The sequence below is a fragment of the Geotrypetes seraphini genome, chromosome 3, assembly GCF_902459505.1.
Source record: "Geotrypetes seraphini chromosome 3, aGeoSer1.1, whole genome shotgun sequence".
NCBI lineage: Eukaryota > Metazoa > Chordata > Amphibia > Gymnophiona > Dermophiidae > Geotrypetes > Geotrypetes seraphini.
Window position 1 is genome coordinate 40,326,571 of NC_047086.1, and position 13,951 is coordinate 40,340,521.

General features: G+C 38.6%; 1 protein-coding gene across 3 annotated transcripts in view; it reads right to left on the bottom strand.

The window, feature by feature from the left end:
* Positions 1-3,284: 3,284 nt before the first annotated feature.
* The window catches only part of DOP1A (DOP1 leucine zipper like protein A), a 284,642-nt gene continuing 273,975 nt past the window's right edge, over positions 3,285-13,951 (bottom strand). For 2 of the 3 annotated variants that reach the window (XM_033937930.1, XM_033937928.1), the window contains 4 exons: positions 12,378-12,433; positions 11,937-12,101; positions 6,418-6,547; positions 3,602-3,907 (listed from right to left, as the gene is read on the bottom strand). In XM_033937930.1, the coding sequence (XP_033793821.1) occupies positions 3,602-3,907; positions 6,418-6,547; positions 11,937-12,101; positions 12,378-12,433 (657 nt within the window). Of the gene's footprint in view, positions 3,908-6,417; positions 6,548-11,936; positions 12,102-12,377; positions 12,434-13,951 lie in introns of all 3 variants that reach the window. The other variant, XM_033937929.1, reaches the window with a different exon arrangement.

Here is a 13,951-nt window from a genome sequence, read left to right on the forward strand (position 1 = left end):
AGGTACTCAAGCATTTTACACTATCTAATGTGCCTGGGTAATAGGGGATTAGGTGACTTGTCCAGGGTCATAAGGTGCAGCATGGGATTTGAACCCACAACATCAGGGTGCTGAGGCTATAGCTCTAACCACTGCATTGCCTGTCACCTTTTTCACACAGCAGCTGCATGGAGAAAATAATTTTCTGCCTCAGAATAGCTCCAAATGGACCAACTTGAAAATCTTCAGACTGCCAGTCAGCTAGAAACAGACTGTAACCTCCACCCCCACTAATCCTCACTAGCTATCGGGGGTGGGAAATGAGCCTGCGCCCTGAAACCCGACACATACAGCCTGTGCTTAAACCTGTGACAAGTGAAGCAGCAGTCCAGCTCCGTGGGATTGCATCCTTTCCTGATGGGACCACTGGAAAGGGGTCTCAAGGCACTGAAGCCACTCTCGTGGGCAGAGTGTGGTGCAGCAGTTAAAGCTACAGCCTCACAAATCCACACTGCTGTTTGTGACCCTGGTAAAGTCACTTGATCCCCCCATTGGCCCAGGTACATTAGATAGATTGTAAGCCTACTGGGACAGACAGAGAAAAATGCTTGAGTACCTGAATAAATACATTTTTAAAAAGATGAATTTTAAGCAAAAAAAAAAAAAAAAGGAAGCTGATCAATTCAAAAGACTTCTGCATGGATTCCTTACAGAAATTGAAACTGGATATGGCTCTAGCTCTCAGTCCAACGGGGAGGAGCATGTGCTCAGAAAAGTGTTGGATTTCTGCAATTCCTGGATTGCAGATTGGGAGTGAACACCTAGCGTATGGAATCCAGAAGAGACGTTAACAGAAGTGGGTTTGTGTGAGTAGAGCTACAACAAACTCAGTCACAAAGGTCAAGAAGAATAGCTTTTTTGTTGTATAGCCACAACCCCAATAACATCATAAATTTTGGGAAGGGGTAATTACCAAAGTTGCATCCCATTTTCCAGGGCATCTGCAACCTCAAATATGCATGAGTTAGATTTGCATGTATTACCTCAACTGCATATATGCATGACTGCTCAAAATAAACCACCAGTGGAATTAATGACAGACACTGACATTTAAGAAGGCCCTCTTATTTCCTCTAGACCATCGAGAGCCGTAATCCAGTTGGGTTTTCAGGATTTCCCCAATGAATATGCATGAAATCTATTTGCATGCACTGCTTTCAATGTATATTCATTGGGGAAATCCCAAAAACCCGACTGGATTACGGCTCTCGAGGACCGGAGTTCCCTACCCCTGCTCTAGACTTTGATCTTGATAACTAACTTTTCTGCATGCTGAAAGCAGTGGTGCTATTTTCTTAAATGTTAGTTTTATAATGTGTGTGTTATCAAGCTATTTTATTTAAAACTAAGCGTGTTCCAAGACGCAAAGTTAAAATATAACAAATACATCAAAACATAGCAAAGTGCATATTACTCTTCAATAACATTATTACAACACAGATCAATCTCTCTCACTCTCCCCGAAAAAAAGCTTCTACAAAGAGTGACATTTTTAATAATCTTTGAACATCAATAATCTCAACTCAAAATTTCACTCCTGATATTGAATGGCCATTGCTCTGGTATTTGCATATTTCACTTGCCGAACCCTTTGTACAAATAGAGGCCTTGCCTCCTCCAATCGTAATGCCCAGCGCGGACGATAAACTGTTATAACCTGTGATAAATACCACGGTGGTATCCCTTCATTAATTGCTTGAAACACCAGTACTTAAAAAATGATGGGATCCTTTTACTAAGGCACGCTATGGGCCTTAACATTAAGAGCACGTTAGCACGCCTTAGTAAAAGGAGCTAATATGATGTCTGACAGGAAACCAATGCAATCGTTGTAATAAAAGGGGGGGGGGGGGGGTCACATGTTCAAATTTACTACCTCCACATATTAAACGTGCTGCAATATTCTATATCACTTGCAGTGTTTGACACTTAACTGATACTACTGTAATCCCAAATAAACTGAATTACAATAATCCAGTCTCTGTAGCACCAAATTCTGAACAATTCGAAAATCATAGGTTGGTAGCATTGGCTTCAACCCATTTAACAGCAGCATTTGAAAAAAAAAAAAAAAAGATTTAACAACACTCAGCACTTGTTCATTCATAGATAACATTGAATCTAACCAAACATTCAACATTTTGATTTTCCTCCCAGCTGGAATCTTTATATTATCTACGTGTACATGCATCTTGTGTATATTATTTTGTAAAGTGCCTATATGATTCTATAGATCAGTGTTCTTCAACCACCGGTCCATGGACCAGTGCCGGTCCACAGAAATTTCCTGCCGGTCCACAGTGTTCTTCAACTGCCGGTCCACAGTGCGATCGATGTGGCGTTATCTTCCTAACTGATTCAGTGCACAAAGCTACGGGCAGTGGCTCCCACGGTCATCCTGCGCCTGTACCGGAAGCCTTCTCTCTGACGTTGCAACGTCAGAGGGAAGGCTTCCAGATGAGGCACAGGACGTGCAAGGTGCAATTAGTACTATTATGGGGGTGGGGTCTGGGGTGGAGATTGGGTAGTGATGGGCGGGGTCTGGCCCACGACTTAGCCCAGTGTTCTTCAACCGCCGGTCCACAGACCGATGCCGGTCCACAAAATAATTATTTTATTTCTGCCGGTCCATAGGTGTAAAAAGGTTGAAAAACACTGCTATAGATGGCTTATAAAATTTATTAAATAAATATTCATTCTCTGTGTTCAATTGTATTATTATCATTATTCTATGTGTTCAACTGTATTATTAGCATTTTTTTTTTTGCTCTCTACCTTCCTGAGAAATGCAGAATATGAAGTGGCATAAAGTAAATACACTTCTCCCTCTGTATTCAGTGTGATAGGGAATTAACAGAACCGCAAATACAGAAAAACCAAAAAACAACATTTTCATATGTTATTTGCTGTTTTCTATTAAAAACCATCGTGAATTTGGTGAAACCATGAATAACATGGTGAGAGACCTCAAGGAGAGGCAAAACACGGTGAAGAAAGTGCTAGGAATCAGCGATTTTTCTCTGTAAACGCTTGGAATCAGCGATTTCTCTATGCAAGCTGAAAACCGTGAATAATCAAAACCGTGAATGCTGAAACCACGAATATGGAGGGAGAAGTGTAAATAGTTTGTCATTTGTTTCAAGTGGATTCCAACACACATAACAAATGCAATGGGCAAAGCTTGATTTGAACTACATCTAAATTCTGTTTTCGAAATGCACAGAGGTTACATACTTGGAACAAAATGAAGAAAATGTACAACTTTTATTTTAGAACTTGAATTTTACATTTGTTAAAAGACAAAACAAAACTGTATATATATATTTATATATTAGGGCATCATAATCCTTAGAGTCCAACAATATTTGAACTTGATTCAAGCCACATCCAGAGTGCTCTGATTTTATTTACAAATAAAAATATTTAAATACAGTACAACCAGAACTGTGAATTATGTTTGTTACAATAAAAAGTAAAAAAAAAAAAAAAATCTATACAATTTGTAAATGTTTCATTTCGTTCCATTACACGCAAGCAAAAAAAGTGTCTTCTGCTTTGTTGATCAAGATTTTATTACACCTTCCAGAAAGTCCCTCTCCACCATCTCTTCTATTTTCTGCCGGCTTTTGCTGGAGAAAAGTTTTTGATTTTCTGGTTTGATGTCCTTACTAGGGTAAGAGTTGGGGTAGAGGATGGGGCTCCCTGAGTGTCCAACATTCCTACTAGTCACTTTGCTGTTAAAAACATGACAGAGGACATTGAAGAATGGCAGAAGCTGCTCCATGCTGCGAACCGTGCAAACACTTAAGAGCAAATGTCCTGGCTCCCAGTCTAGCATTCTCCCTGAGCTGTCGTCCTCAGGATTTTTCTGTGAAAAAAAAAGACAGGTGAACTTTTAGCTGCTGTACTTCACCTCACATGATCCCTTTGCATCTGCATTTTACTCTAACTCTGAACTAGTTCAGCATTAAAGGAAGAGTAAAAGACGACACTAAGTTGCAGTGCAGTTCTTTCTTTAACTTGCGAGCCATTTCCTATTCAGGCGTGTAAATGTCCGCTGTGCTATTCCTTAAGTGCACTGGTTTTACCACAGATTTTCTGCTTCAGGAGTAAGACCAGTATAGGAAAAACTGAGTAAGCTGCTGTGCTATGGTGTAATCAATTACACTAGCTGAGATTTTTATTATAGATTTGCAGTCAAACCATGAAACATCTACTAATGCAAATCTTTCCCCAATATGTTAAAGATCTTTCAAGAACGTTTCTCTAGTGGTGTATCATTAGGATCAGAAGTGGCACCCCAAATACATCAAGTATTCATTCAATGTTTCCTTATCGGCTCTTGTACCACAATAATACTTTATAGAATTTTTATAATTTAGTCATTTTACACTTTTTATCTTGTTTAATAATAACTATTTCAGCTTAGAATGAACTTATCTTTTTTTTGCAGTCCTGGTTCTGAACCAACTACCACCAGGAGAAGCAAGCCACCAACGCCGACATGCATGTTTCGTGCATTTCTACTGCTTCAGGGCGTGGCAAAAGATTTAATAGTTAAACAACTTCCTAAACATGGCGGGCATCCACACTGCTGTTTGTTGGAGCAGCGTGGGTGCCCACCATGTTTAGGAAGTTAACTAGTAATCTTTTGCCACATGTCGGCGTTGGTGGTAGTTTGTTCAGAACCAGGACTGCAAAAAAAAGATAAGTTCATTCTAAGCTAAAATAGTTATTATTAAACAAGATAAAAAGTGTAAAATGACTAAATTATAAAAATTCTATAAAATATTATTGTGGTACAAGAGCCAATGAGGAAACATTGAATGAATACTTGATATATTTGGGGTGCCGCTTCTGATGGCTCATGATAGACCACTAGAGAAACGTTCTTGAAAGATCTTTATAACATATTGGGGAAAGATTTGCATTAGTAGATGTTTCTTGGTGCTATAGCATTAAGCAGTTTACTGCATTGGCCCAAGCCTACTTCAGCCTTTCTCCAGCCAGCTGTAATATCTATTTCCTCTCCTGCAGCTCCAGCATGTCTATGCTTAGTAGCTCCCATGGTTTTGTAAGGAATGCACTAGCGGGTGGTCTTTGCAAATCATATGCCACACCAACACAAGTGCTCAATGTGCTATATATGGAGAGAGTAAACGCAGTGGAAGTTGTAAGCGTTTGTGGTCATTATACTTTCTCAATTATGCAAATATAGTAATACTCCAGCTTTAGAGCAATAAACAAACACAGATGTGTTTTGCTCTCTATCAGATGGTGCAGCTTTTCCATGTTTGCTCTCTGTCAACTGAAAACCATTTTAAAAATCTTCACATTTCTCTTTGTAGTTGAAAATATTCAGACAGTTCTACCCCTCTTCCTGATAAATATTTTTCCTTGTTGCCTTCCATAAATACGGTACAGTTGAAAGCAACAGAAAATATACTTTTGGAGCATGAGGCAAGTTTAAGTATTTGATAGGCTGTCCTTTGAGGGGTATCACATAAGGGAAGTTTTACAATATAAAAGGAAGGAAGGAAGGAAAGAAGAAAAGAAAAAAGGGCAGAAGAAAGTCTTTCAATATCTGTGATGACTGAACACGTCAGGCTTTTAGCGGGCCTGACATGTTCAGTCATAATGAAAGGAGAATAAGCCTCACGTCTATATTTTCATTAGTTACCTTCCCCTTTCAAACTGCTAATTTTACATTCAGGGAAGTGTTTCTGTACTATTCTGAAATAAATACAGCAGTTTACTACTTGCAATTAAATAACACAGAAATGATGGCACCAGGTCACAGGACAGTCCAGTGCACTGGGAGTAGAGGGCTTCAACCAGAATACCCATGGGACACTTCTAGGCACAGGATCTTGCCAGATACTTGTGGCCACTTGAAAACGGGATACTGAGCTTCATGGATCTTGGGCCTGTTGCTCCATGGCAGAGGTCTCAAACTTAAACCCTTTGCAGGGCCACATTTTGGATTTGAAGGTACTTGAAGGGCCGCAGAAAAAAATAGTTAATGTCTTATTAAAGAAATGACAATTTTGCATGAGGTAAAACTCTTTATAGTTTATAAATCTTTCCTTTGGGCTAAGTCTTAATGATAATATTGTCATTTATAGCTAAAGAGACATATGATCAAGAAAACTGTTTTATTTTACTTTTGTGATTATGATAAATATACCGAGGGCCTCAAAACAGTACCTAGTGGGCCTCATGTGGCTCCCGGGCCGCGAGTTTGAGACCACTGCTCTATGGCAATACTTATTCAAGGGCCTCTCTACTAGGGTAACCATTTAGCAAAAAAATGGGAGACTACAACTGAAAGGCTCATGTCTTCATCCAATCAAGTACGGTAGGAAATCAAGAAAATACCTTTGCCCTCTTCCGTAGCAGTTTTGCTAGTCGTACCACATAGGGCTTAAATTCCCTTTGATGTGTACCCTGTCTTCGGACTTCCAAGCCTGAATCATCAGAAGCTTCTGGAATAAAGGCCCAGCGATACCTGTCATAAAAGGGGTCTTTAGTACTATTTCCATCCCTTGAAAAGAAGTGCCTGTGAGCTGAATACAGATAGAAGAATTCTCTTTCAGCTGCCCAGGCAAACAAACAACTCAAGCTATCTGATCTCAAATGCAGAATGTAAGACAAACAGATATGGCACTCTGTCAGCCTCTAACTAAGAATCTGGAACAGCATATACAAAACAACTTCCTCTGGGGTGTTCCTCACATTGTCCTATCATAAATAGGAATCACCAGGACTGCTACTGTGGTCGACCTTATTAGGACTACAGTAAAGCCCATGGGGATAGTTTTGTAAACCACGTTTCACACGCAAAGAATGGCTTGCACTCAGAAAAGAGAGCTTATAAAATTGCACATGGTTAAACACAAGTTAAAAGGCGCTACAGCTTCAGCACCCTGAGGTTGTGGGTTCAAATCCCTCGCTGCTCCTTGTGACCCTGGGCAAGTCTCTTAATCCCCCCATTGCTCCAGGTACACTAGAGTTTGAGCCCACTGGGGCAGATAGGGAAATATGATAAAGTACAATCACTTGGGATATACAGGTATATAAATAAAATAACAAAAAGAGTATGCCCACTTCTAGGTGATATGTATGCTGGGGTACCCAAAGGCCAAGTTGAAACTTATGTACGTATTTCATAAATTTATTTACTTGGGACTTGCTAAACTGCCTTTAGCTAACAGTGTAGAACACATGCATTAATTTATACACAGGAGCTGATTCTGAGTGGCTCTGTTATAAAGGCATATAAGTGCCCATGTTGCCTTTATAAAGCTCTCTGGTGAACAAACCAACACAGTTACTTTCTATAATTATCATGCGCCATCATGAGAAAGACAGCATGTCATTTTTCAAACTTCTCTTGATCTCTCATATCATCAGTCCAACTTCACTTTGTATTATAAAAATAAAATCAACTTATCTTAAAACCTGACTGGAAAGATATGGGATGGGGGGTAGGGCTGGGAGAGTGAATGGAATGAGTGATCTTTGGGCTTATGAAAGCATGGAACGGAGAGGCAGGAGACAGTTGAAGGGATGATATGCAATGACTAGGGAAGGAAGTGAAGAATGGATAGGAAGCTGAGTTATCTAGGTTAATGAGAGGGAACTGGATGTGGTGGCTGGAAAGGCTCAGGTGTAATTATGGACGCTCAGGAAATATAAGGTACTAAACCAGAAAATGGCAGATGTGGCAGTGCCATTGGTTGGTTGGATGGAGATGTGCATGGTTAGTCAGAGTTAGGAAGAGAGGCGAAAGAAAGGAATGTATATACAGGGAGTTAGGGGTGGGGGCACTTAAATATCCATATAAAGCAGAAGAGTACCATGGTGGCTGTTGCTTTTTTGCAGGGGGTGTGACTGATGCCATCTAAAATGGAGAAATTAGAGAGGGAAAGTTGTCTTCTCAGTCTTTAACTCAAAAAAAGAGGGCACTGCATAAAAAAGACTGGTTTGTCTGAAATGGGGAATGATTTGGGTGGTGGGTAGGGAGGACAAAATAACTTTTCTTGCTGAATATGTACAGTATGCCCCAAATGGGCCAAAGGACGACTTCTTTTGAAGATGCTTTCAAATTGAGGTTACAGTTAACTATCGCGCTAATTGTGGGTGGGGATATGTCTAGAGGGCACATCTGCTTCCTCGAGCAGTAGCCTCATATCAGAGGACAAGCACTGCGGAAGAGCATGTCCGACGCTGGATGGGTTGATCTGCGTGAGACTACTCTTGTTTTGCCGGGAAGACTCATATTCTAGATTAGATAGGTTTTCGATTTTGATTTGATGTCAGCATCTACGAGGCAAACTTGGTTCTTTTTGATGCATAGTACGTTTTGGACCCCTGTTCGTTTACAAAAATTAGATAGCTCTAAGTCCAATAAATGCTGGCACTGTAATCTGGAACCAGGGACATTAGATCATCTACTTTATTATTGTCCCTTCATCAAGTTATTTTGGAATTCAATCTGGACTCAAGTAAACTCTTTACTGGAAAACCATGTTGCGCTTTCCTATGATACTGTTATATTTGGAATGGCTATGAGGAAGAAGAGTCAAATATCGTCACATAATAAACTTTTATTAGTTATGACAGGGGTTGCCATTCAACATATAACCAATAACTGGAAAAATTACAAGAATCTTAATTATACATTCTGGTGGAATTCGTTATGCCATATTTTTAAGATGGAAAGAGCAATAGCAGTACAAAAAGGGACATATAATAACTTTGCAAAGATATGGGGGCCATTGGAAAAATATTGTGATGAATAGGCATCAATTCTTTTCCTTTTCTTTTCTTTCTTAGTTCTATTTAGCACACTCAAGGGGGAGGGTGGATTTGGGATGTAATTCAATAAGATATATTATAATATGTTGTATAAAACAGTATATTCTATTTTGTTGAGAATGTGATGAAGTGTGGGTGGGTGGCGATCTTACACTATTAGTTTTTATGTGTTAGATATTATAGTGCTATATTGGAAATACTTTATGATATATTTTTGTGCACTTGTTGATTTGATTTAAAAATGAATAAAGATTTATAAAAAAAAAAAAGAAAAATCTAATGAATAGGCTTATGAAGAGGAGAATAAAAGTGTTGGATTTTATTTATGTTTTCATTGCCCTTGAGATTACTTCAACAGATGGCAGAATCAAAACATAATTTTTGTGCATCAAAGTGTGGCATGTCACAGATAAGCTGGAATAAATTTTCAAAAGATGTAAGTACCTGATTTGGGGAGCTGGGTACCAAAATCAATTCCTAAAACAATTAAGGATAAGCAAGCAAATTAAGGGACCCTTTTACTAAAGCTGCATGTTCTGTTTTATACTCATGGGCTAAATGGCACTTAGCACATCCTAAAGTCAGTTAGTGTATGTTAAGCTTTAGTAAAAGAGCCCCTTATGTTCCTAAAATGAGGGAGGCAATAGGATGGTGAAATCTGGTGCTCAAAAATGCAAGGAGTGGAAAAGTCACAAATAACCAGGATGAGAGCAGGAGCCCAAAATAAAATCACTTTATTAAAAATTCTACCTAAAAAATGAAGCAGCAAAATCCAGATGAACCGATGTACAGTAAAACCTTGGTCATGTCAATCCAGAGGAATATTGGTCACAATACGAATTACGAGAGGAAATAGGAGAAGGGGATGATTTTTGGGATCATTGGATGAAAACAAGCACATCCATCTTAGATAAAATCGCTCCTAAATGAAACAGTAAAAACTGCTCAAATAAATATAATAAATGGTTCGACTCCAAACTATTAAAAACGAAACAATTAGTAAGACAACTAGAAAGGATCTGGAAAAAAATGGGAAAAATATCAGACCGAAACAATTGGAGATCCAACAAAAAGCTACAAACAATTTATATTAAAAAAAAAAAACGTAAAGCATTTTATTCATCCAAAATTAGCACATCCAATACCAGCTCGAAAGGAATCAACACAAAAGAATTGTTCAACTTGGATACAAATTTATTTAACACCAAACGCCACACTCAATCCATACATAATATTAAGCTACCTTCAGCAAATGATCTAGCACAGCATTTTGATTCAAAAATTATAAACCTAAGAAACAACTGTTCGACAAACAACATATGTGCACAACAAATAGCCAACATACAAGGAAATGAAATACCAGCGGATATGATTTGGAACTCCTTTCAAGATCTAGAATGGAATAATTACATCAAACTATATAACAAGTACACTAAATCACTGCATTCTGGATCTTGATACTTTCCTGATTCTATATACTGTATTATTCCAGAAATTATACAGTCTCTTAATTTGTAATCCGCTTAGAACCGCAAGGCACAAGCGGAATAGAAATCTGTAATGTAATGTAATGTAATCCCTGTCCCCCTGACATTATGAAAGCAGCCCCATTAGACTTTAAACTAACATTGTGGAATTATCTGACCGATAATTTTAAAAATGGAAAATTCCTAACTAATAACCGTCACATTATAATTACCCCAATTCCAAAAAATTGTAAACAATCCTTAGCATCAGCAACCAACTATAGACCAGTAAAAATCATGGAAGGACTGGTACATACCCAACTGATGAATTACCTTGATCAGTTCTCTCTTTTACACAAAACCCAATCTGGTTTCAGACCTCTGTTTAGCACCGAAACAGTAATTGCGGCGATCTTGGATAACTTACGCTCTTTATTTAGCATGGGCCATAACGTCCTGATCATGCAATTTGACATGAGTTCGGCCTTTGACTTGGTGGATCATGAGAAATTGTTACAATGCTTAGACGCAATTGGCATCAGAGGAGAGGTATTTGACTGGTTCTGAGGTTTCCTTATGTCCCGCACCTATCAAGCTCGTTTCAATTACAACCTCTCTATTACCTGGAGAAACCCATCTGGCATTCCACAGGGGTCACCAATATCCCCACTGCTCTTCAATGTGTACATGTCATCACTAGGCATGCAGCTGGCCCAGTGGGGTATAAAACTATTTAGTTACGCAGACTTTACAATCATTATCCTATTCGTTACTTCTCTCTCTGAAGCTACCCCTACGGCAATTTAGCCCCTAAATATATAACTGACCTCTTCTCCTTCTCAACCATTAGACATAAGAGAAGCGCACATCTGAAGTTCGTCTCCCCACCGGTTAGAGGATGTAAATTTAAAAAACACCATCAACATCTCCTCTCTTATCAAGCAGCATTATGGGTCAAAGACCTGGAAAAACTAATTATGCACGCAAATAACTATGGTGAATTTAGGAAACACCTAAAAACATACCTGTTCCTGAAGTACCTTGGTAGCTGATCTGCACAAACTCTCCCATCACAATCTCCTATCTCAATCTCTCCCATAACAACTGATCTCTTAAACTGTTAGTCGCTAATCTCCAACTATGTAAGTTCCACTCAATTTGTAGCAGCTTTCTAATCATTGTAAACCGCATAGAACTTCACGGTACTGCGGTATATAAACTGTTATTATTGTTATTATTTGTTCCAGAAGCATGCTTGTAATCCAAAGCACTCGTATATCAAAGCAAATTTCCCCATAGGAAATAATGGAAACTCAGACGATTCATTCCACAACTCAAAAACTTTAATACAAAATTCTATACGTACTTGTATTGCAAGACCTCACTCATTTAGAACAGTCACTGCACTCCTGCAGCATCAGTTGTGATGTGTGTATACTGTATATACTTGTATTGCAAGACATTGCTTGTATATCAAGTTACAATTTAATCAAATGTTTTGCTTGTCTTGCAAACCAAGTTACTTGCAATCCAAGGTTTTACTGTACTAAGGACCCAACATTTAACATGCAATGTATTAATACGCACAGTCCACAGAGACTGTTTACTTACATCTGAAACTGAGGCAAATTTTCTGAGGGTAATGCCAAAGCCAAATCCAGAAATTTACAAGCAGACAAGTAAAGATTTAACCATCTCTGGCTGTTGTATGATGTGGAAAAGCCATTGCCTCCTGTGTATGTTGTTTCTAAACCAGCCACAGATGGGCCAGAAGTCCTAAAATGAATAGAGAATAATTAACAGATGTGCTGCTTTATAAAAGCTGGTGCTGGGAAGGTATTAGATAGACATTTCCTTCATATAAAAAAATCACTTTGATAGCTTAATCCTGCCTCTGGTAAATTACATGTACACAACATCCCAGTTTTCTACTTCAAATCTGCATTAAATACAAATAAGAAAGTGTTATTCTGAATCAACCCACTAGATGGTACCCAAGAGCCTAGTGATTTTCTGACAAGGAAAAATCTGCTTCCAAAGAACAGAATTTACCTTGAAATATCTTCATCAGCAGTAAGCTCCTGCTCCATTAGCAAGAACACTTGTACCTGGAGGTTAAAAGTCACATTTAAAATGCTATCTTTTAAACATAAGCAATCAGAACTCAAATCAAAGACAAACAAAAAAGGTAAAGCTGCTTAACTATATAATTGGTTCTCCATAGACAGCAGGGAAATGCAGCCATCAGTATCTGTGACATTCCCTCGGGGGACAGCCGAGCAGACTTTACCGCAGCACAAATTATTTCATTTTAAAATCACTGTCTGTCTTGAGCCGACGACAGCAGGCAGTCTGTCTCACAACTTAGAAAGTATATATTTTTAAAGTGTGGAGGTGGTAGGAGGCAAAATGTGGTTGTAATTTCTTGCTGTTTATGGAGACCCCAGTTGCAAGTAAACAACTCTCTTGTCCTATGATTTATTTAAAAATGTTATAGCCTGCAGTTCTGAGTGGGTTACCCAACAACATTCATAATAACTAATGTCAAACAAATATTCAACATACAATTAAACATACTAAAATGTAGACTTTTTCTTGTATTTACTATATATACAGAAACTTATTTAAAAAAAGAAAACAGGCCTGCCTGCCAAAAAGAAAAAAAATCAATTCATTTATATGCCCTCAAATAACATACCTCCCCCCTTTAGTAACGCATAGCACAGGTTTTAGCGCCGGCAGCAGCGGTAACTGCTCCGACGCTCATAGAATTCCGCTGCCGGTGCTAAAACCCAAGCTATACATTAGTAAAGGAGGGGGTTAGTTTTTATGCGTTTTCTAAATTGTATCACATCTGAAGACTTTCTCTCATAGGACTACTTCTATCTTGGACTTTTTAGATCATTGTCAATCAGTCATTCTCATTTCACCAGACCTATCATCGGCATTTGACACTATAGACCACTCCTTACTTCTGCAAAGACTTCAATCTATAGGAATTAAAGGAATTGCTTTCAAATGGTTTCAATCTTACTTTTCTGATCGCTCATGTTTGATAACTCGATTTCTGCCTCCTACACGCAGGACTTTGGAGTCTCCCAAGACTCAATATTATCACCACTTTTATTCATCCTCTCTCTTGCTCCTCTTCTGACCCTTGCTTAGTCAATAGGATTCACAATATTTGCTTATGCTGATGACATTCAACTCTTACACCCCCCTCCAAACACACAACCGTACAGAGATACAAGAAATCAATCTTAAATTGGACAGACTTAGCCAATGGCTCAATGATAACATTGAAAAGCAAAGGCTCTCCTGTTCCCCCCTCTAAGGAAACAGAAGAACTTGTAGCTCCTATCTGTATACGATCGACCCCCAATTAAATTGGACACAACCCTTAAACTGTTAGGCATAATTCTAGACAATAAACTAGCTTTGGACCATCATATTAGTTCTGTTGTTCAAAAATGTTTCTATAAACTCAAGATGATTCGTTCAATCTCTTTGCTTTTAGAACTTGCATTCCTCAATATTCTGATCCATTCCTTAGTTATCTCTCACTTGGATTATTGCAATTTCCTCTACTCTGGAATTACCGAGAAAGAGATCCTAAGATTCCAAAT